We start from the raw sequence: 27,522 nt of genomic DNA on the forward strand, positions 1-27,522 counted from the left end.
AATATAAAAAAATATTTTTCCACTTTTGACATTCATTTTCCACTTTGTTATAGAACAATTAGTGTTGGTGTTGGCACAATGTTAGGGGCTGCCAGCTCAGACCTGTTTCTGACAATGAGTAGGTCATTGCTACTGATCAGTGTGACCTAGTACAATGTAGCATTCTTATGTTGGATTGTGCAACTAAGAAAGCTCTGAGAGTTATTATAGCTTAGTCAGGGCCCACAGAGGTGTGTGTGTGTGTGTGTGTGTGTGTGTGTGTGTGTGTGTTGTGTGTGTGTGTAGAGAGAGAGACGGTGGGAGTGTATGGTTTATGCGTGTGAAAGAGGGAGACAGGGAGAGTTGTGTAATCTGTTCATATTGAGTCTCCTGTCTCCCCCCTCTCTCCCTCTCTCTCCCTCTCTCTCTTCCCTCAGGCCCCCTGGCTGCCAGGCGTCACAGCAGTTTATAATAAGGACCCAAAAAAAGTTGTCGAGTGAACGGACTGAAAGAGAGAAAAAAAAAACCTGGACCCTTCCCACTCTCACAAAATCACGGGGAGTGACTGTGACAGGAGGAAGGGGACACAGAGAGTGAAAGAGAGAGAGAGAGAGAGAGAGAGAGGGAGAGAGCTGAAGAAGCCCTCGCAGGATTTCACCACATTTCTTTCAGGACCTCACAGACCAGAACAACAACCCGATCACTAAGTCTGGACTGATAATCAATAGTTTTTTATTAGACGCGAAGTGAGGACTGTTGTTGGAGACTCTTGGAGGAGCATGCGGCTCGGTTTACTATTCAGGTAAAACTTTGACTTTTACAGCTGCAACCTGCTGCCCCTCTCAGTCCGCTTGTACACAACATCACATGGAGGGGGTGTCGCATCCACCTTTGAGCGGGCATGGTGTTGATGTGGAGCGTGGAGGAGTTGTTTTTAAAAAAAATAAAATATGTTTTGTGGCGAAGTTTGGACTTTTACGCACGACGCCTTCTTGTTGCGCACTGCGCACTGCAGGATATATGATAGGAATCTACCCGAAGACATCTGGGTTTAGGTTTAGGTTAGAGTCTTTCTCCTCAGGGCGGATTTTTGTGAGTTTTCCCCTCTGTCGCAGATCTCTGTCTCCCTCTCCCTCTCTCTTTCCCTCTGTCCCCGCGGCTCTGAGTTTATTCTACAATGTGCCACTGTAGCGGCCAGGGAAACGTGGACCCGGGTAGGGGGTCGTTACTTCGGCCTGAGCGCCTCTGTTGTGTCGGGCTGTGCGGGACCTTTGTCTGTGTTTTTTGGGTCTAGTTATGTAGTCCGATGTGGGGAAAGCTCCAGAGACCACGGCGGTGCACCACACTGGGACGAAGGCACCAATTACCCTGACTACATGTGGCTTGCGGACTGGTGGTTGGTGGTGATGGTTTGGTTTTCGTGGTGAGCGCCGAGTTGTCCATCTGAGCGTTTAGCATCATGTTCAGGCTATTTTCTTGGCAGATGAAGAGATGCTATTCCACTTGTTTCTTTTGCACTTGTCACTGCAGCTTCTCTCTGGAGATTGTTGTGGAAACTACTGGTTTTCTTCAAAACAAGTACATTTATTTGAAACGTTTCACTTTAAAGGGAAATGTAAGGCTTTGACGACTCAATATCAAAGTATATAAAAAAAACTGCTCTAGTGAGTAATGCTTCTTAAAGTAGTTTCATGTCAAATTTAAGGACACTAAACCTAAAATTAAAAAGGGACATTCAACAACATCCCACATCATAAACCACGTCCTTTAGATACCAGACCTAAAATGAGAACTACCTCACAGTACATAGTACATAAGATATTGTGACTGAAAAAGTCTGGTTGTTTTGTGTGTGTGTGTGTGTGTGTGTGTGTGTGTGTGTGTGTGTGTGTGTGTGTGTGTGTGTGTGTGTGTGTGTGTGTGTTAAAGCCAAATCCTCAGGGTGTGTAGAGTCCCAGAGAGAGGCATGCGGAGGGGAAACATACTTGCTGTTTAAACCAATTAGTTTGTTAGCGCCTCCCAAAAATTGATTGAGATGTTTTCCCGCGAACCCTGAAGTGAAAAAGAAACTTGTGTTCACCCGGGCTGGAAACCTCACGCCACATTGAGTGAGAAAGAAAGTGGCATAATTGGTTGCAGAGTTAGGTCACTGGAACATATGATAGGGAGTTCACTCAACATGTTCAACACAGTTTCTAAACTCAATTTTCATTTGGGGGAAAATGTTAAGAAAGCTGATGACCATTGAACAGAGAACAATGAGTCTCTGTCAGTTTGCACATTACACATAAATTCAACTTTTAGGTCATGGAATAGCTATGGAACAACTGATGTTTAAAATATTGTATATCTGCCTCGTTTTTCACCCTCTGCTCTTCATCCCTCCAGGCTCTATGTGCTGTGGGGATTTGTGGTGGTCACGACCTCCGTGACCAAGGCAGCCAAGAGGAAGGTGAGTTATAAGCTCATTATGAATGAGATCCACAGACAGCAGCATCACGATAAAGGGGGGAAAAATGACAATTTAAGGATAGATTCACATTGTTTCATGTCCTACAACAGTCCTGACTGGCCAATATGCTCTCTGAAAGAGTAATCGGACACTGCAAATGTTCATACTGGCTGCAAAGAGATCCCATTCTTTTTCTTTTGTTATTTTTTTGGTTTGTGTCATTTTCCCCTTTATTGGACAGTGATAGGCAGACTGGAAACGAGGGAGAGCGGTAGATCTATGAGATGCAACCAGGGTCCCTGGCTGGAGACTGTTATGTGTCATGCGTTGTAACTATTTGGCTACAAAGGTGCTCCCTCTCTAACACCAATGGAGGAGATGGGAGACAAAATCCACAGTCTTCATACTTTGCAAAAATACACAGCCAAATTTCAGAGGAAGCTAAAGTGAGGCTTCACCAGTCAGTCAGTCAAATTAAGAGGGTACCTTCCAGTCTTTTTTAGTATCAAATTCTCTTTGTGTTAGCATCGCTCCACTGCAGATAAGCAAGGTTACACCGTCTAATAAAACACAGAGGGAATTTTGTACTAAAAAGACTGTTGAAGCCTCAAATCAGCTTCCACCGAACTTTGGGACAATTTTGTTATAGATAACAGCTTTTCAAGATCTACTGTTAACAAAAGCAGCAGCTGTGTTAATACATTCTTTGGATAATGTATTTTGGTATTTTAAAAATGCTTTTAGCTTAAAGCTGCTATCATAGCTATTTTTATAATAACAATGTATCAAATGAAAATGTGAAAACATTGTGAGAGAAGTTGCTCAGAAGGAAAAAGCTGAAGAGAATTATCACCTGAAACTCCCCTTTGGCTATTGAGTTTCAGCTCATTGTTTAGCTAATTTGTGCGTCTGAAATGTTACTGTTTTGGTTCACTCTCAGCACTCTCATAGTTATTACGGCCTCAGCTGGCAGATGTTACACTACCTGCTCAGGACCAAGCATCAGACACATTTAGCGACTAGCTGAGCCATATAGTCCAACGTTAGCAGCTAAAGATCCAGATATTTCCCTTGGGAGCAGGAGGAGACCAAAAACAGAGCTTAAAGAGAGTGTATGTTGGACTCACATTCATCAGGTGGCCAGAAATACAACTCCAAATTAATGATAACGTGATAAAGTTCCACCGTAACTGTTGGAAGAAGCAATTGTTTGCTAACAAGTTCACAAAAAAAACTTAAAATGTTGTGCTCCCGAATGGAAGTAATCTGTTGCTGAAGGTTTAAGAGGATAAAGTTCCTCAACCTATAAATGAGCACTTAATCCTTCAGTTTAGCTGAAAAATCTATTCTTAGTACAAAAAAAAAAGATTAAGAATTGTCCCCCATCTCTTCTGCTGGAAACTGTTCAAGGACTGGATCTCTTCGCTGCCGGTATGTAGAGGAGGATAATTACAACATTTGGTTAAATGTACACATGTCAGTATTGTTTTAAGACACAATTTTAAACACGTCAACCTATCCTTTAAAGGGTGCCACGGCTGCAGGGGGCCCACAGTAGTACGATCATTTGTTTAAAACATGTAATAACGGGAGGCAGAATTCACAGCTTCACTCCGGTCTGGATCGGGCCTGGCAGCGCAGTGTCGCAGGAGTTTAACCAGTAGCTCCAGGTCAGCAATGGCTGCTGCAGGGTCACTGCGCGGAGCTCATTAATGGTCCCAGTTATGTGGCAGCTGTGTGTTTGATGTCACTCATTACAACTAGAAACACACACACACCACCCACACACACACACACACACACACACACACACACACACACACACACACACACACACACACACACACACACACACACACACACACACTCACATTCATTAGGCCTGTCTGCCTCAGCCACCCCCTCATCTCTCTTACCCCTTTCTCTTTACTTTTCTCCCACCCTCCTGCCATTTCACCTCAGACACTGACAAGGAACAGTTTCAATCTGGATCAAACAGAACTGGAGAACACATGCATAGAAGCACAAACACACAATCATGTCTCTTACACCTGTCCTCTCTCTCCACAAACCCTCAAACAGTTTGTACAGTATGTTTACCTGCATATTTCTGCCCATGTACACACAAATGTACACACTCAAAGAGAGAGAGAGGGGGGGGGGGAGAAGTGGAGTGCAGATTTATGTTTTGGTTCTTTCTGAATGGAAACTTTTGTTCAGCTCTCATGTTTGCCGCTCTGCCAACCAGGCCAATGCTTCAGTTATGAAATGATATGAGAAACATTTATTTGTAGCCACAGAAGAAGACATCAAAGTCTGACCTGGCACCAACATATGCACTCTCAGACACAAACACACACACACACACACACACACACACACACACACACACACACACACACACACACACACACACACACACACACACACACACACACACACACACACACAGCCAGATCAGCCCCAATCTTGTCGTTTCTGCAGAGCATTCAAATGACAACAACTCCAATGAATTTATCCATCTGCTCATAATCTGCTGGCAGGTGACCGAGTCTCCTCTAGGTCTGAGTGAACATGAAAAGTTGAGGATTTATATTTTGGCCTCAGAGGAAGGAAACTCGTGAGACTGCAGCCCACCAGCTTACTCAGTTACTGTGAAGAAATAAGTCCCTCCAGAGATCTTTGATTTTGCACTGGCAACGTTTTTGCTTAGTGAGGAACTTCTTTAAAATATTGCCAAGGCTTGCAGTTTTAACTTTTTACAGAAGGGTTAATGTGACAGTCAGTAAGGTCAGTCAGGGCACATTCAATTCAATTAAAGTACTTTTTAACCAGCCAAACTTTTTATATTATTATTAATTTATTGCCCAAAAATGTTTTCATTCAGGCCTAACATTTAAAACGGTACAAAACATACTGACTTTTAAATCAGATTTTCACAAAATGCAACTCAAACTAAATTACTTTTTCAACATTTTCTCTTAGTAGTGAATAGAGATATAGCTGCTGGATTAAACCAGACACTAACAACTGTTTTAGTGGTCTCTTTTAGTGGTATCTCACAAATTTTTGTTCGGCTGAATGCTGAAATGTGGTGATGACGAATCGGTTACCTGACCAACAGTTGAGCTTTTGTTCAGTGTAAAATCAGTGTATCGTAGTTGGCTGTGACAGAGAGTGATGAGGAAACTTGTAGCACAGGCGGATTCAAAGTAATTACCACAAAAATATTCTATAATAGCTGAAATTATTAATCTACTATTAGATAAATGAAAGAAAATAAATTGGCAACTATTGTTTAATAATTTCTTAACCCAAAAATGGCAAATATTCACTGGTTCCAGTTTCTTGAATGTAAATATTTTCAGTTTTTCTTAGTTTTATATGCTTGTAAACTGATGTTGATGTTGTGGATTTTGGTCTGTTGGTTGGACAAAAGAAAAAATAGTCAAGACGCCACTCTGAGCTCTTGGAATATTTTATCTTGTGAACTTTTTGCTGACATGCTATAGACCAATGAACCTGAATAATCAATAAGAAAATCAGTAGATAAAACGATTACTGAAAATAAAAGATAGATTAGCTGAAACGATAAGTTGATTAGTCAAGCAACAGAAAAAATAATCAGCAACTATTTAGTAATTAGTTAAATAAAAATATATTTCCATCTTCTCGTATAAGAGACTTTTCTACTTTTTATTTCAGTTTTTAATCAAATATCTGAATATCTTTGTGTGTGTGTATGTGTGTTTGCCAGGTGGCAGGCAGACGGTCCAGACAGGTGTTTGAGGCGGAGCCTGTGGAGGGGGTGTGGTCGGAGTGGGAGGAGTGGTCTGACTGCTCTCAGACCTGCAACGTAGGCGTGTCACAGAGGAGCAGGAAGTGTTTACCTCCCCCACCTCCCATCTCCCGCTCTCCACCTAACTGGGCAGGTTATTTGCCCGGGGGCATCGGACATCCTGTCATGGCACCTGGGCGCCCCTTCTACCCTCCTCGTTACCCCGGCCAACACCAGCCTTATCAGTCCTCCTCGTCAATCTCCACCGATCACAACCAAGGAGTGTCTCTGTATCGGAATACCAACCCCGGGGGAGGAGGAGCTCCGGTACCGGGACAGGCCAATCCAAACCCTTCTTTTTACCAGCCAGAATTCTCCCCAACCAATCAAGACCATGGGTCTGTGTACCGCTCGCCCTACCACACTCCTTCTCAGGGCTACAACCAGCCAGCGCGAAACATCAGGAGGCCAACCAATCCAGGAGCATCGAGGGCTGCAGGAGGCGGGAGCAGAAGGTCAATCACACCAAATCGGGAGGGTTTGCCTGTGAGGAGGTGAGTGAGACTGGACAAGCGAACTAGTCAGGTAGAGCCGAGCTTCTCACAGATATTAGTACATTCTTCATCTGTAAAATCTCCAATCTGTATACATTTTTGGTCAATAACCAAAATTAAGTGCATCAATTCTTGATGCATTTAATTAATGGGCCAATGCGTCATAATCACATGTTTGTGATGCTGATATCAGCAACAAAAATTCCAGTATCAGTCTCTCTCGAAAAACAAAAGGTCTCAGCATTTATTAAAAGCTAAAGGTCAGTGGCCGAAACAGAAACACTGATTCTAAGAATTTCCAGTTAACGGAAGCTTTTGCTTGTTCTGTGTGCTGGTCTTCTCCATGGAAACAACTCTAGCACACAGGAAGTGAGTTTTGCCTCACTGGCAAAAAAGTGCAGATTATGGAATGACCATGGAATTAGCCTATGTGATCTCTGGGAACTGTAACACAGAAACAGCGATGACTTATCAACAAAGACGTCAGCAAAATAAGATTCCTCAGAGTACCATTCGATGCACATGCTCATGAGTCATTCAGGTGCCGTTAGTTAAAGTGCTGACATTGTTTAGGCATTAAAGAGGGTTTGTTATGAAGTTTCGAGTGTTGGGAGTTGGACTTTTGCCCATAACTGGTAACTGCTGTGTTATTAGATCATTACCTCTGGCTTTTGTCATACCAACAGGCACTGCTTTACTCTGCCCGCTCACCACTTCCTGCTGGCTCAATGTCGGTTATGATTATGTTGGACAGCTGACATGAACCGTATCATGTTAGCTGATACGGTTCTCGTCTTCCTGTTTTCTTTAACTCTGTCATATGCCTCTGGATCTTTCTATCCATCTGTAAATGTCCTCTCTAAAAACGTCATGCTTCTTCTTGCATCTTTCTTTTTGACTTGCAGGTCTTCGGCCATCCGTCCAGGTCAGTTTGGGTACGGCAGGGTCCCGTTCTCTCTGCCTCTGCACCGTCCCAACCGGCAGGCTCGCCACACCGCTAACGGCACTGATGCTGCAACAACACCTGCACCTGCATCTGGTGGACGCGATGCAGAGAACAACAGGAGAGAGGACGGGGAGACGGGGAGTGATGGAGAGGACAGGAAGCCAGGGAGGCATGATGAGGAGGAGGTGCCTGCTGCTGAGGAGGTTCCCACGACGACCACCACAACTGGCCACTCACACCGCCATGTTAACCGCCCCCCACAAATCAACACAGAGCACGGGAGGCCAAGAGAGCGCACCCCACCCTTTCAACTCTTCTCACGCTCCATATCGCCACCTCTCCTACCCAACCGCCACAGGTTTGACTGGCACTCCGTCAATGCGCCGCCTCCTCCCGTCCCTCCTCTCTCCCGTCCCAACTCCCCTGCCGTCGCCTCACCTTTTTCCCCTCCTCTCCACCACTCCAGCCCCCTGCACAGAGACAGGGAGCCCCAGCCAGGCTTTAGCCCCCACGTCCCACCCACCGGCGACATCTACCCGCTGCAGCACCCCAACATCCCGCATCCGGGAGTGGAATCCAGCAGAGATGGAGGAAGTGCTGCTCCTCAGGTCTTCAAATGCTCTGGGCCTGAGAAGGAGTACCGCAGGTGCTTCTCGCAGGTAATATCTTCACCCATACGAGGAAAAAGTAATCCTCCCACTCATTCCACTGGCTTTACACCCTTTTAATAATATCAGTAGTTCACTTTCGTACTTGCTTACTAGCGTGTTTGTCCCCTGCTCACCTCTGCTTTATTCAGACTGCAGTCATGCTTGATTTATATTCATGCCATGTGTTCAAGGGAGCAGTTAGGCAGGCGTAAAGTTGAAGGTCAGCAGAGTGTATTTGATAGGTAGATCATTCCCCAGCTCCAGCACTAGCCGGTTGTCTTTGAGTAATCGAATGGAAACTGACTGCAAATAACTCTGCAGCTCCGAGGCCTGTGTGTATTCTGGGTAGCAACCAGAATACACACCTCTGTTGTGAAGCCATACACGTGTTTGTGACTGATTGCACATACGTGTAAGAGGAAAAACTTGCCAGTACCTGCGCGTTAGTGTGTGTAAATGTGTCCGTGTGGCAGAATGTATCAACCTAATGTCCTGTCTAACTCAAAGGCCTGTCTGGTGATGATTGGGGTTGCAACCTTCTCCATACCTCTCAGTGCGGGTTAGTGCGAACATTATCAGTAGCAAAGGAAAAAAAAGAGCTGCCCGAGGCACAGACAGGCCGGTCGTGACAGATGGGCAAATTCACCTTCGACACACAGGTGAGAAACTAAGATCGACCTCGCAGTAACTCAGGTTTCACGGAGACAGGAATGCCACGCTTGATTTCACTCAATTAAATGTGAGATTGAGAGTGAATATTGTGGACCAGGAGTTTGTACTGATCCAGGGTTTTACCCTGAAGATTGTATCCACACGGTTTCTAATTTATATATTGGTAATATTCTGTATCTATTAGTATAGTGGATTGTTTTAACCCATAACCACCAGGCAATAGACATTTCAGGAGGCACCTGTCCGGGCATTGACACATTTCACACGTTTTACCATTGGCCAAAGTGCACATTTTCAACCTTTTTAAAAATGGCTACTTCAAATTAACAGCAGACTTTCACACTACCTCCCACCATCTTTGCCATTTTTAAATCATCAATCAATCAACTCTTGTTCCTGTAGAAAAACGATAACAAGGTGAAAGTCACAGATTTCATGCTTAAATTATAAAAAAAATTCCTGCACAAAAACACAGCCTTCCTTTGTTCAATAAGTGTAAACAATACCTTGTAATAGTGAGGCACAAAATAGCTTACATGTGTATGTTACGCATTATAACTGATGTAGGATTGGAGTATTTGGTTGCCTTTTGAAATGTGTTTGTAGCGCCAAGTATCCAAAACTGTAGACAAAGGTCTAAACTTATTGTTTGATTTGATTTTTCTTTATTAATATTGGCAAAATAAATGAATTGACATTTCAGCCAGTGTTGGCTAAATGGCCAATTCTCAACTGAAGTCCCTTGTGATCAGGCTAAAATCATAATTTTTCTAATTTTAGCTGTATATTTAATTGTATTCCTTTACAGCTGCATTTATAATGTTAACATCTTTCATAATAATTTATTCAATACTAATAGATAAAAAGGAAAAAAAACAATATGACGTGACATCTCTCTTGGGCTTTACAGAGGGCTATTTGTAAATGCAGCAGTGAGAAGGTATCATTCATTGAGTTTCATGTAAATCGGTCAACATGTGAGATATCGCACATGGATGGAGGGACGGACTAATGAAATAAACAGAAGGAAACTGATCCATAGTCCCTTTTAAAATTTGATCATGGGGACAAAAATACTCAGAGTGACATTGGACCCGGTTATTTATTTCAGCAGACTACTTGTAGCAGGTCTGTCTTAAGTGAGAGCGTTGGTAGAGATGATAAGATTAAAGTTAAATACCATACACACAGACAGACACAGCCACCTTCACACTTATGCATTTTCATTCTCACAGGTTATTTCCACAACTGGCTCTCATGGAGTGGAAGTAGACACTTGAATTTGGGGCCGGGTTGGCACTCGTGGGCTCTTGACTTTTCTCGCTTTAGATAATTTGGCTGGCTCTCTTGCCCTCTTTCATCTCTCTCTCTTTCTTCTTTTCCGCCTCTACCCGGCTTTATGTGATAGTCCCTGTGTTAAAACAGATTTAGGAGCTGGCCTGACAGAATACTCGCCCTGTGTGTGCCAGCAGTTCTAATAGCAGTCCTGTGACGGCTCAGCCTGACTCATTGGGTTACATACTTACCCAACATCAGCCTCCGCTTTGGCCTTGTTTGCTCCTGCAGGGTCCACATTTTTATATGTCCTTTCATAGTTTAAAGATAGGTTTAGGTTCTGATGAATGCAGGACTTTGCCCAGGCTTGTATGTACTGTATATATGTGTGTGTGTTTGTGAGTGATTGAGGGAGTGAGCCAGACCGAGTGTGACACATCCTATTATCTATTAGGTGTGTTTGTCATAACACATCGTGCCTGAGGCCCACCACAAGTGTGATTGGCTGTGTGCATGTGTGTGTTTGTACTGTTGCGTAGAAGCAAGAGGGGAACCGAGAGAGGGACAGAGGAAATGAGAAGGGCAAAAGGGGAAGAGTGTGTGTGTGTGTGCGTGTGTGATGTGTGTGTAAGTGTTAGAGTGAAGGAAGTGACGCAGTTAAGTAGTAGTGAAAGAGAGTACTGTTTTTAGAAAATCTACACACAGTAGTGGGAGGGCGAGCTAAAGGCCGAGGGGAGAGAATAGGTGAGGAGAGATTGAGGCAAAGAAGAAATGGAGATGAAGGCTGGTGAGGATGAGTGTTATGGTGTGTGTGGAAGGACGAAGTCAGTGGAGTGGACGGAGGGAGCAACAAATAGAGTGGTATGGAGAGGATGGAGAGAAAAAAACTTCTGCAGGAAGAAAAAAGAGGAAGTTTTTATGACAGAGGAACAGAGGGATTCATGGAAAAGTGTGTGTGTTTGTGTGAACGAGCGCAGAGTGTAACAAGAGGAGAAGTTATTCTGTCGGAGAGGGGAGGAAAAGGTGGAATTTGAGAAGAAGCTGGCTGAAAAAAACAAAAAAAGAGAGAGAGACACCAGCTTGAAGCAGACTTTTCACAGAGAGACACACTCCTCTTCCCTTCCTTTCTTTTTCTCAATTCTTTGATTTTGAGGATTCTTTAAGCATTCCCCGCTCGCCTTAGCTCCTCTCTCTGTCCTCCTCTTCAGAGTAAATATTTGCCAAGAATCACTAACAATGCGTTCCTCTGCAGCAGCAAGTGAGGCGAGATTTGAGATGCAGATAGTTCAGCACGCGGCTCAATAAGATTGATAGCAGCAAACACAAGGGTGTCATTTCAAATGGCCTTTGGCTTTTCCTTACAGGCTACATTCAGTCTACTTGCCCTGATCAGACCGAGCGTTTTATTGCAGTTTGCCACGTCTTTTGTTGTTGTTTTTTGTTGCTAGGCAACCAACGAACGTGTGCTAACGTCACACAAACCATGAACTGTAAGCTACCCAGTGGTTAATGGTACAGTTTAAATGAATGAAAACAACTTACCTAAAATTCAATGTACCGCTTTAATTTATCTTCAGGCTCGTTATTTTCTAGATGGATTTAAACAAATATTAATAGGATATAAAATTCCCATATTATATGATGAACCTCTGACTTCATTCTTCACCGCTTCTGACACCAAATATGCACTCTAAAGTAGACATAATACCTAAAAAAAACATGCAATAATTTAAACCCACACAACAATGTCATTGATCGCACTACTGTAACCGAAACCTGAGGAGTTTGTGTTGTGACTACTCTACACTACACGCTAACGTGGCTTCAAGCTGCTGCAAGAGTCAGATGATCTAATTACAGTCTGTCATTACACAGGCGTTGTTACACAGGAAATATATTATTACGACTTTTAGCGCAGAGCCACGCTCGTCAACTCTGATAACTGTGTGCAGATCCTGCCATCCTTACTGTTGTTGACAAACCGGCCCAGATGGTTTTGTTTGTGGGACTCAAGCAGACACGCAAACACTCAACCACATTGATTAATTTAGAAGATCTGTTCTTGCTTTGCTTTAGTATTTTAACAAGCAGAAGAACCTGCTTCTCTACAAAAAACAGGTACCTCTGCTTGTTAAAGTCTTATTAAATCAGCTCCTGTGTGCTGAGTTTTCCCACTTTCATGTTCCTTTTCAGTGCTTTCTGGCTTTCCTCTCACTCACTTCAAACCACCATCTGTTGCTTAATATTTTCCCCTTTTTTAAAGGAATAGGTCGACATTTTGGAAAATACGTTTTCTTCGTATCTATACCTTAATATAACTCACAGCAAGAGAGCGAATAGGTGTATTTCCATAAAATACTTATTTAGATTCAACATATCTTCCTTATTTGTGTCCTGACCATGACAGTCAGCAATGACACTGAGTTACAGGTAAAGAATGTTCGACTAATAACACAACATATGCCACAAAATCAAGAAATTTTAAATACAATCATACAAAAAACCACAACATCGGCAGCCAGAGGACAGAGCACATTGTTTCTGCAGCAATAATTTGAATTTACAGAGTGAGTCCAACTTTTTAGACAACTTTGGATCCAATTGCAGACGTTTCCCGACAGAGGAAGCAGCATTTCTGTCTACAGCAAAAGCTCCTTTGCATAGTTCAGTGCAGACTTTTGGACCGTTAATAGAAATGAGCCCTTGGAAAGAAGAGCATAACTGTCCACACTTCCTACCTCTCTCACTCACACCCATGTGTTATTATGAAAATATGCTTTAAATTAAGAGTTATCATTATACTGGTTTGTAGCAATAAGATGTGGGTTTGTCACTTTCATTGCCTTCGAGCAAAGTTCTGGTTTTCATTTATTGGTCTTGTGAAGTGTTTTCTTCTCTTTTTCCTTTTCTTTTCTTTCTAGAACTGTTTTGACGCTCAAACTCAAATTTCTCCTGAGAATAACAGCATTATTTCTTGCCGCTGGTCTTGCGCGACACGGGGCCTCCTTCAGTCGTTGATAGATGAGCAGCGTTTCCTCTGGAGGACTCCTGACTTCTCCTCAGGGTTCAAGGCCGAGAGCTGGGTGGTGCCCTGCAAAGCACCGCAACACGGCCTCGGTCACAAGATTAGCCAGAGAATGTTAATCGCTGAGGACAAACACATACGCACATATCTTAACATATGTCATGGATTTGTGTGCATGCATACAGTGATTAGTCCTGGCGTGAGGTGTGTGTGTGATATATGGCTGCAGGGGCCAACGGTCAGTTGTTTTGTCTGTTTTATGTCGCAGTAATGCTCGAGGAATGACCGGCCAGCCTTAACCTGTATGTTGTATTGCTGGGATAAGGCCGGCCGTGCAGGCAGAGACCTGCATGGAGAATGCCGATGTCTCACCTGGGCTTTCCCTGCGGAAACACACATGTGGTGAAAGGTTCCCGCTTTCCTTGTAATCTGTTCCTCCCCAAAACTCATTAGTCTTGCCTGGGCCGGTGTTTGTGTTTCACGCAGGAGTGTTATGTGTGACCAGGAATGGCTGGTGTGTGTTTATATGTGTGTGGCATTTGTGTGTGTGTGTGTGTGTGTGTGTGTGTGCGTGTGTGTGCGTGTGTGTGCGTGTGTGTGTGTGTGTGTGTGTGTGTGTGTGTGTGCACAGAACAAAGCTTTTAGCCCTCAGGCAGTAAACCCCCTCCTCCTCCACATGCTCCAATATATTGCCCACAGACCTTTTCTCTCCTGCCCCCTCCCTGGTAGTAAAACACATCTGTAACTTTCACATCTCCTGTACAAAAACACTGACTGTCAGCTGTGTACACTTTTCTTTCACCTGCTCTCTGCTGCTGTCCATCGTTCACTCTCACCGTGTCAATCAGTAGCAGCCAGTTATTATATCTTTCACTACTTCTTTTATGTTATCATATCAATGAAGAAGCCTCTTGGTGGCTTTAGGTTTCATGTACTTTGATTGTATTTAAACAAGGAGTTATAATCCTGGTGTTATATAACTTCAGTCTTAGTTTACTAGTTTAGCCATCATTCTTATTGGGAACTACGGGAGAAATCACTAACAAATCCAACGGAGCAAGAAACACAGGCAGTAAGAAAACAAACCTTAGATTATCTTAATTTATTTGAAAGACAAAGAGAAGGTACATTTTTTCCGGCTGTCCATTTTAAACATCCATCACAGTTTGATGAGAAGACGGACATCTTGATAGGACTCTGGTCTTCCTGTGCATTGAAGGATTATTACCAACATTTTTTTTTCGCTCGCTTTGGGTTTTACCTCTAAAGTGGTTTAGTTTAATCTGGTTTAACCGTTGGCTTGTTTACATCCTGTCTGATTGTCCGACCACTCGTGTTTCTTAAACTGTCGGACTTCATCGTAGTAATGTAGTCATAGAGCTCAGTCATTACTTTAGTGAGAATTATGTTATCATACCTGATTGATTACCATGTTAAGTGTAAATGATCTACAAAAATCATGCACAAAGAAGAGTGAAAAAACTGAACTAAAGGGACCAAAAGAAATGTATTTTTTGTTAACTAAGTAATTTCTATTTAAATATTCACTCTTTAAATAGGGCAGAGTATTGCTTCACATTCCTTGGTAATAAGGTACAATACCTGAGTTTTTTCACTTTTTTAATCACTTCATTCTACAGAAAAACATATTTTTTAAAATTTTAAATAAAAAGCCGGGAAGTTTTCAAATATTAAATGTTTTCTCAGGACAATCAGTTTTTTTCATATTCCATGCTTTGACTACATTTCTGCCAGTAAGACTATTGTGGTTTCATATCTAGACGATGAAAAGTCTAAAATAATGACAGCTTTGGTGTCCTTAGTGGTTAATAAAATAATATGACAGATTTCATTCAAAGACCTAAAGAGTCCAAAGAGATATTTGAAATTCTCAGTGTTATCAAGGATTCTAGTTGATAAACAGCCTTATAAACTGACATTGGGCAAGTAAAAAAACGTAAAAACATTTAAAAATAATATTGCTACACGATTGAGTAATATTGACTCTGTTTGGAGTGTTTTTGTGGTGTTTTGATTTCATCCACAGGCCCAGACTCATCCGCGCTGCCTTCCCCCCACCACACACCACATTTCTCTCTTTCTATCACACCCATCTTTAAGTATTTTACTCTCTTTTATCTTCCCTCCTTGGCCAATTCAATAACTGCCACTCCCCCCCAATGCTCCCTGTCATCACTCCTTCTGTTCACAGTTATGGGGGGTCCCCCTAGCCCTGCACTCATAGTATATGAGGGAACACCAAAGTATACCAGCCCTTACAATAACACTCATTCTCCTCCAGAACCGTGAAACGCCAGTTTTTACTCTCACTTTACCTCCCTGCCCTCCGTCCTCCATTCACTCCATTAGCCCCCTGATGTTTTTACACACCCTAAACCCTCTTTTGGGAGGAGAATCTTTTTCGCCGCATAGGATTCATACAATCGCCAATGCATGAATGCACACACTCGACTTTTACTTGCATTCTCTCTTTTCATCTTAACATTCCTCTTGTCGTCTTTTATGGAAGCTCTTTCTTTCTTTTCACTGTACTGTAGCATCCCATAGCTGCACACACACTGTCCTTGTGTGTGTGTGTGTGTGTGTGTGTGTGTGTGTGTGTGTGTGTGTGTGTGTGTGTGTGTGTGTGTGTGTGTGTGTGTGTGTGTGTGTGTGTGTGTGGTGTTGACCACTCATCGTTGATGGTCTTACAAGAACACACACAGGCACAGATACACAGAAACTCTCAAGTTTGAAGCGGGGCCCACCATGTTTATGTCCTGCAGAAATATTTACAACCATTACAAACCACGTTTTACACAGACATCCAGGCAGATTTACACGGTTACTTGAAAACATCAGGTCACATACATACACTGACCCTCAATTGGCGCCTTCTTACGAATGCATTCAGCTGATGTAGCTCAAACCCACAGTCTCGTATAAGATGCTGAAACCAGACTACAACATATCGCCTGTAAATAACGCAAAAAATAAGTCTGTTTCAGCAGTGTGAAACTGTGGTGGAGTGTAGCACATAAAGTTTCATGAGCTGGTTTCACACTCCACTAAAAGAGAAACAACAGATGATCCTTATGAGTGCCTTGTGACATGACAATGACATGCATTCCTTCACACACACACAACACAGTGAAAGGGTGAGTTTCATCAGTGTCAATGAGTGCATACTTTGGCGGTTTATCAATTAGTCTTTTCGTTACACTTTGTCGCAGAGGCTGATTCACATGGGAACTGTCAGTCTGTGTTCGTGCATTCGTATGTGTGTCTGTGTGTGTGTGTGTGTGTGTGTGTGTGTGTGTGTGTGTGTGTGTGTGTGTGTGTGTGTGTGTGTGTGTGTGTGTGTGTGTGTAAATTGACTACTCCCTTGCTCTTGCCTCCCTAGATGAGTGAATAGGGACTATCCAGCTGTGTGTGACAGCTGTGAACGTGGAGACAGATCCACAAAAAAAACAAAAGACAAGAGGAACGAATCGAAGAAAGAGAGGAGTGAAATACGAGATGATTGTGGAGCTGACAGAGATTAGAGTTGCAAGGAAATCTGAGAGTTCTTTGTGCAGATTGAAAGAGTGTGTGTGTATGTGTATATTTGAGCCAGCTGTATATCAGAGAGTTGTAAACTCTTTCTTTTTCCATCAGGGTAGTTGTGGCTCCCCAAAGTAATGATACCTGATGATGAGTGTGTGTGTGTGTGTGTGTGTGTGTGTGGGTTTGCATGTGCGCATTTGTGCAGCGGTGGAAGAAGTATGCTATTTTTTTACTCACGTAGAGTATGTATTAATACTCCATTATAAGTAATTTTCCTGCATTCAAAATATTAAAGTTAACTAAAAGTACAGAGGTATAATCAGCATAATGTACTTAAAGGAATAGTTTGACACTTTGGGAAATATGCTCATTCTGCAATCTGTCTGATGAATATGAAAGTACCGCTAGCAGCTGGTTAGCTTAGCACAAAGAGTAGAAGCAGGAAGATGAGCTAGCCTGTCTTGGCCCAAAGGTGACAAAGTCGGCCAGCCAGCATCTCTAAGGTTAATAACCTTTAATGGTAAAGTTAGGCAGATTTTGTCATCTTCGGACAGAGTCAGGCAAGCTTTCCCCCAATTTCCAGTCTTGATGCTAAGCTAAGCCGAGCGGCTGCTACCAGTATCTTCATACTTTGTATTACATTATTAGATTAAAAATACTGATGCGTCAATTCATTAATCTCAAAACTCAGTCTACAGCTACATTAGAATCAGAATCAGAATCAGCTTTATTTGCGTGCACATACAATGAATTTGACTTCGGTTTTTCCATTCTGTTAGGCTAATGTACTGAGGCACAGTGGTGCTTTCAGCTAACAGCTAACATTACCATGCTCACAATGACAATGCTAACATGCTGGAGTATAGCAGTTTTACTGTTTGCCATGTTCACTTTCTTTTAGCCTGTTAGCAGGCTTACATTTGCTAATTAGCACTAAACACAAAGTAGTAGGTGAACTAGGTGTTATGGTTTATTGATCTGATGGTGCTTCTAGACGAAAAGTCAGGGAATCACAAAAGTCATTAGGATTCGTCATCTAGGTAACATGAATATTTACACAGTATAACCATATCTCCTTCTGAAGTGTAGTAGAATGGAAGTTTAAAGTAGCATTACATGGAAGTAGGAAATATTGTACTAGTGTGTGTGTGTGTGTGTGTGTGTGTGTGTGTGTGTGTGTGTGTGTGTGTGTGTGTGTGTGTGTGTGTTAGTGTGTGTCCCGAAGGTCTGGGGCAACGTGAGTTATGGTCAGTACAGTATAAACCAGCAGAGTCGTCTCTGCCTGATGTTTCAGCTGTCGTTTAAAACTCTTTTCACTGTACGGCTCCATAAGGACTCTACTTGAACGAGTGCAAGCTGGACATGTGCTCATACACAGACAGACATGCACACACACGCGCACATACACACACACATGCACATCACATTCTGTGGTCATGCACTAAAAGCCACAGTGGATTTATGTGAGCAGCCGCTTCCAAAACTTCTATTATGTCCATATGGTTCTGATATTGTACACTTGCTGCCTGCCAAAAGGCAGCATGTAGACTGCGTGTGTGTGTGTTTTTGTGTGTACAGTTTTACCGTGTATGCGCTTACTTTTATGATTTCAAATGTATTAATTTCCTTCTTTATTAGCGTGTTTCCTTTGCCTTTTCCTCACAACAGTCCACAGCAGGCTTCCTGCTTCAGGGAGCGAAAGAGGAACAACCGGCAGTTTAATAGCTGGGTGATTTCATATTACATCAATATGTGGCTCTGCATTTTAAATTCTCTGTCTCCCTGTGTTTCTGTCCTCCAGGTGTGTGGAGGAGGTGCGTCGGAGTCCAGAGCAGAGCAGTGTGCTGCCTTTAACACCCAGGAGTTCATGGGTCGCCTCTACAACTGGGAACCTTTCACTGAGGGTGAGGACTGAGTAAACAAACACACACACACACACACACACACACACACACACACACACACACACACACACACACGGTAGTTAAGGGTTTAGCTGCACAGAGCTTCAATGTGATAATAGGCTTACTGCGAGAATGAAATGCTAGGAGAGCGGAAGAGGGGGGTTGAAAAAGCGTCAGTAAAATGTGTGATTAAGTGAGTTAAATGTTGCTCTGGTATTAGTGTGTGTTGGCAGGCCTTTCGCTGCGTGCCCAACCCACCGCAATCCCTCCTCTCATTGGCCTGCAGTACATGTAGCGTCAAGGGTGGTGAGAGTCAAGAGGAAAAGGGAATGACTGGAACTCAATCTGCTTTTATTCTTTGCACAAAACACTCTCCCTCCTCTCATTTTCCTCTCGTTTGTCCAACGTCTCCCTTCCTCTCCTGCCAAGCTTTTCCTCCCAGCTCTGACTAAGCACACAGATTCTTACTGGGTGAGATAAAGACAGAAAGAGAGAGACAGAGGAGGGAAGGTGAGAGGTGATGGGACGCAAGTGTTTTGTCATATGAGCAGTGGGAGCAAAGAGAGACAACGTGGCTTGCGTGTTGTCTCTCACACATAAAGTACGGAGAACCAGAGACACACACACACACACACACACACACACACACACACACGTGTGTGTGTCTCTGGTTCTCCGTACTTTATGTGTGTTTGTTTACTTTGGTGTTAAGTGTACAATAGTTCAGCACAGTGGATATTGTGTCTATTTATCTTTGTTTTCCAATGCTGGAGGGAAGAGAGTGAGAGAAAACACTAAACAGATATTTGAGGAATTTGAGAGAAAAGGAAGAGTGGATAGAGAGAATATCACAAACATGGGGGGTTTGGGGAGTGAGAGATTGGAGGAGGGAAAGACAAAGAGAGTATAGAGAAACACAGCTGTGGGATGATATCAACAGTTTTTGTCATTAGACTTAGTCTTGTGTTTTTTAAGCCTCTGTGTATTTACAGTATGTGAATATTGGCAAGTGTGTGTGCTTGTGCTGTAGATGAATGGCTTAATGGATGTGAGATAGTATGTGGAGAAATATTTGTGCATGTATGTTTGTGTATCTGTCTGTCTGTCCACTTGTGATTACGGTATCAGCTGGCTGAAATTCCTCAACGCGCACACTGAGAGTGTAGAGCCAGACGCACTAGATCAGCAACATCAGCCATAATGTGCAGTTTTCTTAATGCGCACATAGACAAAACTAGAAACCCAGTATAGCATGTAACCCAAATAATGGCACAATACACCCAGATATATTAAAGAGATAGCTACAATATCTTTAATGGTAGTTGAATTCGTCTTTCTGTTTTAATCGCCATATTGCCCATCAATATTGGGCAATTTGGTATGGAAATGAGTTATTTACATGACAACACAGAGGGAGTACACCTTGAAGGATGTACTGATAATTTTTGGTCAACCCAGTTTTGAGGATACAGGCAGATCTAGACATGGTACACTGAACATCTGTAGCAGAGGTCATGGCGGAGGTATCAGCTGGAGTCTAACTGTCTGCATAAACACACAGGGGGTTTCCTTTCACCCACCACCCCCGTTCTCTGTGTGTTTGTGAGGGGAAAGAGTGAGATTACTGTATTTATCCTGAATTAAGCTGCTCTTACATTTGATCTATGTGCTGTGTGTCCTTGCCCTCTGCCCTGGATTATTTTAAACCAGCCTGTCCTTGAGATCTGCTGAGAAAAGGAAAGGACAGGAAGAAAAGCAGAGAAAACCTCTTGTAGGGGGGCTACATGGGTAAATCATGGTTCTGGCATCAGAAAGACACAGAATAGCTGCATCACTGTGAGACTTTTTTGGGATAAAAGAAGCCACCAAATGGCAGATGTCGCATTTATTGGTGGTGATGAGGAGATACAGTACTGTATTTGTTAAAGGTATTTGCAGATGACGTCAGCTGGGTCGGATCCTGTGGCTGATCCTTTTCCACTCTGCTAAGTAAACTGTATCACACTGTTTACTTCAGTCCAGTCCCATTGGCTACAACCCAAATCTTCATATCTCGCTTCCCATCAACACACTGGAGGCTGCGCAGAGTGTGTGTGTGTGTGTGTGTGTGTGTGTGTGTGTGTGTGTGTGTGTGTGTGTGTGTGTGTGTGTGTGTGTGTGTGTGTGTGTGTGTGTGTGTGTGTGTGTGTGTGTGTGTGTGTTTCGACATCGAATGGTTTATTAGTAATTTCTCTCTCCAGCCGCACTCATCTGTTTAAGACTTTGTACCACACTGCATATATTTCCCAACAGTATTTATGTTAAACCATGCAGTCAGCTCTTGCTACTTAGTGTGTTGTTTTTTTTTGCCTCCAAGGTGACAGCCGTGTTATGTATGAACTGCAAAGTGTGGTGGCCTTTGGTTTGAAACTTGAGGCTTAAACTTTAAAGCTGCCACAACGGTTATAAACCACAGAAGTGATTCATTTTTAGTGGTAATGTTTCCCCTCACAAGCTCAGCCCTGAATTATGCTACCTCTTTTGTTTTGTATTCGCTGCACGTGCAGGTGTTGTTTTACTTGAATATTCCCTTTTTTCAGGCCTCATCCCCAGTCTGCGCACCCATCCTCCCCTCTTCCTGTCCCACTGCCTCTCTCTTTCTCTCTCCCTGTTGGAGTTTGTTTAGACGGAGAGATAGTGGGGAAGTATATTTAGACGACATATATTCCACTGTCTGAACACTAAGCTCAGAGAGGGAGAGAGAGAGACAGTGGAAGAGATAGAGAGGCCCGAGATCGAGGTCGAAGAGAGGAACAGAGAAGCAGAATGAAGTAGCTAGAGACAAATGAAAGGACCACAAACAGGGAAAAAAATTAAAGATGATGACTTCAGGGCAGGATAAAGATGAGATGGAGAATGAGGGAGATGAGCAGGAGGCATGCAGAGAGAGAGGCAGATGAGTGGCAACACGTCTCCCCCTCTCTTTTCTGTCACTGTCTCCAGTCTAATCTCTCAAAGATAACTATGATGGATGGAAAGAGGGAACAAGGGTGGCTCATTTGGATGTCAGTCACAGACAGTTACTCATGCTTTCATACCAATTGTTTTACAATATGGCGCCACCAAGACAATTATATTAATTGAAAACAGTTAAAATCAATAAAAATAATAAAATAGCTGATTGTTTTCATCCCACATTTTAATATCAAGTACTTTAAAAGAGCAGATGCCTTTTTTGATAAAATACCATCAGCTACAAGCTGTTGAAGATCGGAGTTATTATCCAATGGCCTCAAGTTGTTTAAATCATAAAAAATAACCAGCTTCATTCATCTTCTCTCTTTTATTGGCATAGTTTCCACATATGCTGATGACATTTGTATTTTTATGAAGAATTACTTTTCTAATGTTTTTATATTCTCTCTCATGCCATAGTTTAGAAACATTTTACATAATTTCCAGCAACAAAGTCAATTCTGATAAGTCTATTACTGTACCAATGAATCTGTTTTTCATTAAGTATCGTAGAGTCCATCTTTACCCATTCTGAAGGACCACTCATACATTTTCGGAATATATTTATAAGCCAATTGATGTACCTGGTTATGCACCAACACTTCCCTACAAAGTTGTGGAGAGATAAACATCCACCCTGAGTCATTTGCTTCATGTGTATGACTTCCTGACCACTTCTAGCCACTTAGTGAGATAACATGCACTTCTTAATGTCCACGGATCAGGATGTCTAACTGGCAAAGGAACAAACCTGTACTTCCCTACAAAGTTGTGGAGAGATTTTTTTTTTGGAGGCTCACAACATGGCTCATCCCTGTTGCAGGTGTATTTTTGGGCCACTTTTCAGTCATTAAGATAATATTTGGTTCACTCTGCCCTCCCAGGAAAAGACTCCAAGCTTCCTTAGCACCTAATCCTTCTATTTGCTGAAATGGAAAACAAAAAACAATGAAATAGCATCTTAACAGTACTTGATTTACGTATCCTCTCTTCTGTCTGGAGGTTTGCTATGTTCCTGTATGATGACTTGTGTATTGCTTGTTGAAGTGTTGTTGCATTTCAGCGTAGAGGGTCAAGGAAGATTCTTTGAAAGCATATGGAGTTACTTTCAGTAGACTACTACCAACTATTCACTTTCTGCTTTCTCTCTTGGACACACAAGGTGAAAGCTGGTATTTGACCTTTAGTCTTTGTTCTTGTATCTCCTATGAACATCTTGACTTTGAAGGGGCTTTGGGTTACTCGCTGATGATGGCTATTTGAAGTGGGAGAGGGGATCCTCCTATGGTGAAACAATCTTCAGTGGTATTATAGGAAAATAAATTGGCATTCGTGCAATATCAGAGCAACATTTAAATTATTTTTAATTGTCAAAAATATTTCACCAAAGTAGCGCTTTTGGAGAGAAAACCTACTTTTCAAACCGATTCAAAGACAGAATGATATAACCGTTACAATATGACCACAAGGTGTCATGCTGTTCATATTTATATATATTATATTTGGAAGTGAGAAAGTGAGAAGTCACAGATTCAGAAGCACATAATTTGTTCTTTAAACTGAAAAACCTCAACTCCTGGTGACAGAAACTCCTCCCTCCCATCTGCAACTAAATCTCTGACCCCTAACTCATGCTATGAGTTCATGTTTATAGCTCTATTTCACACACACAAACGCAGCTCTATATGCACACACACCAGCTCTGCCTGAGGCCTTTAACCCCTGTAAGACCCCCAATCTCTGACCTCAAAGAGGATGATGAACAGCTGAGCCGCTCACTATCGCTTCTTGGCTTCCTCACCCGTTCTTATGTCTTTTCATCTCTTCTTTAAAGGAATATTTGGACATGTTTTCAAAATAAGCTTACACTAGAAGATAATTTCATGTGTGTGTTTTAAAAGAATATTAAACCAATTTGGAAATGCTCCGCAATAACATTGTTGGACTCACAATGGACAGTTTTTTCAAAAGTATCAAAATTTTGCTTTAGGCTCTTTTAGTCCACACAATCTTCTATCATATCAAAACTGCTCTTAATTACCCACAATGCAACTCAACATTTTTTTCTGAGATTTGGTTGTTATGCTAGTAGCTGCCTCAAACCTTTATCCTCAAGCAGAGATGAGGAGTGTGTAAAAAAGAGGCCTGGTAAACTCACTTATTTTGGAACTCCACACCTCCAGATTCTTTCTTTTTCAAACTTGTAGTCTTCAGCCCCGTTCCGATGCTGACTCACGTGACATCACTTGACGCGATTCATCAAATTCACACAGCTCTCTCTTTAGCTACAAAATTGGCTTTGTACAACTTTTTCACGTATCCATCAGTGGTCAGCCTAGCTTATTATAGACATTGTATGAGGCTGGCTCTGTCCAAAGTTCAATAATGCAACTACCAACACCTCTGAAGTTCACTATCACACATTGTGTATCTCGTTAGTTTAATCATTACAGAAACAAATATGTCATTTTTTTCGACAAGTTTTGTCGTTTTAGAGGGACTCACATGGTGTAGCTACTACAGACATCAGATTGATATCTTCTCATTTCATGCTCGGAAAGAAACAAGAAGTTGAACTGTTCCTTTAAACCTGCTCATTGTATTCGGTCACTCAGACTCACTCTTCTGCTGCTCTTCTACTTTCTCCACATTTTTTGCTTGGACCCCACCCCTATTCCTCTGAGAAGTCTTCTGTATTCTCCACTCGTGCCTATTCTCTCAGTACTGAAGGACTTCAATTTCCTCTTTAACCTTGAAGCTGTCTTCTCTTTCTCTTATTATTCCCATCTGTTCTCTTTTTCAAAGTACATATATCCCTGCTGTGTTGGCCTGTTGGGTTCTTCTCATAAATCAAACCTTCCTCAGGCTTATGTTTACACCTCTCCTCTGGGTATGTAGCTCCTGGGATGGTGCAGCAGTAAATGCATTCACGCGAGTGAGCAGTAGGGGAAATAGCTAATCACTGTGGTGCTGTCTGACAGTCGGGGGAAACCACATGGAAAGACATTCATCGCTCAGCTGGGTCTTCTCAGCGCCAGGCAGACGCCGAGAGAAGCTTCACAGACTCATGCAGAATATCTCACAGTCAGACACATATAAAGCGATATGTTATGCACTAATCCTCCTTTCCTCCGTCCCTGTGTTGCAGTTGGTGCGGACAAACAGTGCGAGCTGACCTGCAGACCTTCGGGCTATCGTTTCTATGTCCGCCAGGCCGAGCGCGCCAGAGACGGCACCCCCTGCTTTAACGTCAGCTCCAACGATGTGTGTGTAGAGGGGCGATGTCTGGTGAGTGCATTCATATGTGCATGTGTGGGAGATTTCAGCTTCAGGTGTCTGTTCCCAAGTCCATCCTGTCTAGCCGGAGTTGACAAGATCCAGAACCTCTCCGTCTCAGGCTGATTCCAGCCTGGCATTCAGAGTCAGAGTCGCTCCAACCTTTTTTTATTACCCTGCTCTGGGCCTCTGTTCTCTGTGTCGTTCCCTCTTTCTCTCATTTGCACTCCATGGATTTGCCCTTATTGCACACTTCTGTTTCTGGCATAAATCTGGCCAGCACCAGTTGCCAATTACACAAACAACGGTGAAATAAACACTGGCGATGTATGTGAAATTTCAACCACATTGGAATAGCTTTTCTCTGCTCTGTCCCCTCCCCTCCTCCCACATCTCTTTTGTTCCCCAACCCCATTTTTTCCCCCACATTGTCTGACCCATCACTCACATCTTTTCACCTTCCTCTCCTGCCAGACCGAGGGTTGTGATGGGGTACTGGGCTCCGGCTCTGTGATTGACAAGTGTGGAGTGTGTGGTGGGCGGGAGAACTCCTGTCGAAAGGTGACGGGAAGTTTCCAAAATGTCACGGTTCCCCTTGGTTACCACAAGATCCTGGACATCCCACCCGGAGCGACATTCATTAACATCACAGAGAGGCGAGCCAGCCCTAATTACCTGGGTAAGAGCTAATAGACACATACGAAATCATGCACACACACAGACAATTTAAAGTTTCTTACATAATACTGGTTGCAGCTACAGTTAAAGTGAGATGTTGGAGAGGGAACTTTTAAATTTGGTAATGAGATTTGGCCCACGAGCATGTGTGTGCTGGCTTCGACCAAGGCTGTAAATTCTGTGGCCTCACAGATTCCAAGCAGATAAAGCTTGTATTGTTAGAGCCCCATAAGGAACCAGTGAAGTGTGTACGTGTGAGTGTTTGTCCTGCCGTTTGGTAATGAGACAGCACTCCAAAAGTATGTTTGTCTGTCTGAGTGTGTTTGAGTTTGGGGGGTTTTCCTAAGAATTCCCCACTATGTAGACTAAACATGATCAAAAGAAAAAAAAAAGAAAATTTAACTCAAATCATGCTTCATTCCTCCCGTCTGCCCTTCTAACGCTCTCCTCCCTTTTTCTACAGCCATGAGGAGTGGCACGGGGGCTTCAGTAGTGAATGGGCGGTGGGCTGTGGATCCTCCTGGGGAGTACCAGGCAGGAGGGACTACCTTCACCTACACCCGACCTAGAGCACAGGCGGAGGGGGAGGAAGAGAAAGGCGAGTCCCTCAGTGCTCCAGGACCAACCACCACACAGCTACAGCTATATGTAAGAACATTGTTTACTTTAACCCTGTAAGCAAACATGAGCCAGGGCATGGCAAAATTAAGTTAATGATAAGAATCACACACATACACATAGACACATGTGTGTATACACAGAGTATTTGACATCTCCCTCACATTGTCGTAAGCCCGAGGCTATGCTCTCCTGCTCTGTGTCAAGATCTTCCAGATAGCCTGCGTTATTTTAGCATTATGGTGGGATAAAGACAGCTATGACAAAGCTAAGCCTGAGCCAAATCAGACTATCCAGGGCTTAATAACAACGACTCCGACTTCAGGCTAAGATCTTATTAAAGAACAGAACTCATCTGCAGCTTTGCATTGAGAAGTTACAGGGAAGGAGGGGGTAAAAATAGCAAGCATCCACCAAAGCCTCTGGAATCACCTGCATTTTTAAGGCTTTATTTTGATTTTGAAAAAAAGACTTAAAGTCTATAAACACACCATAGGCACTGTGAGGGCGTATTGCTTATTACATGCTGGAAAATAACTTGTTGGATGGATAAAAAATAGAAAGACAAGTCATCTATATGTAGAGCCTTGCCTCTGGTGGAACAAATTTAAGTTTGGCCACAGAGAAAAACACTGGAAACAATGGAAAAAAACAAAACAAAAGTGTTTATTGGTTGTTCTCAGGTTGCTTTTGCCTGAATAGCACAAGTTACACCCCAAGCTAGACCCATTGTTTGCGCAGAACTTGTTTTTTTTTCCAGCTCTCCATAGCATTCAACTACTTTACTTAATTCTTACCATCACATTAGTATGGTAGAGGAGAGAGTTCGGGTAAAGCTTTCCCCTTATTGCAAGTTGTATTTCGTGGTGACCATCTTAACTGCTAGAAGCTGGTTATCTTAGCTTAGCTTAGCATAAAGACTGGTAATAGCTAGTCTGACTCAGTCCAAACATAACAACATCTGCCTACCCGTCCCTGTAAAGCTCGAAATTAACACATTCCAAGTTGTTTGTTTAATCTGTACAAAAGCCAAAGTCAATCCCTTTTATAGTTATTGAGATATGTCACACTTGACAAAAGTGCCGCATTGACAGATTGAGCAACTGCCTGAATTCCTTTGACATCTTAGGCAAAAAATAGCAGCTGATTAAGTTTAGATGACCTTGGATATGTTA

At 42.7% G+C, this 27,522-nt stretch overlaps 1 protein-coding gene across 1 annotated transcript in view; it reads left to right on the forward strand.

The window, feature by feature from the left end:
• Window positions 1–443: 443 nt before the first annotated feature.
• The window catches only part of adamtsl4 (ADAMTS-like 4), a 33,548-nt gene continuing 6,469 nt past the window's right edge, over window positions 444–27,522 (forward strand). The window contains exons 1-8 of the mRNA XM_054621860.1: window positions 444–781; window positions 2,368–2,431; window positions 6,189–6,763; window positions 7,669–8,368; window positions 18,679–18,781; window positions 24,924–25,063; window positions 25,526–25,730; window positions 26,193–26,377. Of these exons, the coding sequence (XP_054477835.1) occupies window positions 759–781; window positions 2,368–2,431; window positions 6,189–6,763; window positions 7,669–8,368; window positions 18,679–18,781; window positions 24,924–25,063; window positions 25,526–25,730; window positions 26,193–26,377 (1,995 nt within the window). The 5' untranslated portion in view covers window positions 444–758. The remainder of the gene's footprint in view (window positions 782–2,367; window positions 2,432–6,188; window positions 6,764–7,668; window positions 8,369–18,678; window positions 18,782–24,923; window positions 25,064–25,525; window positions 25,731–26,192; window positions 26,378–27,522) is intronic.

This window comes from Anoplopoma fimbria, chromosome 20, assembly GCF_027596085.1.
Source record: "Anoplopoma fimbria isolate UVic2021 breed Golden Eagle Sablefish chromosome 20, Afim_UVic_2022, whole genome shotgun sequence".
NCBI classification, from domain to species: domain Eukaryota; kingdom Metazoa; phylum Chordata; class Actinopteri; order Perciformes; family Anoplopomatidae; genus Anoplopoma; species Anoplopoma fimbria.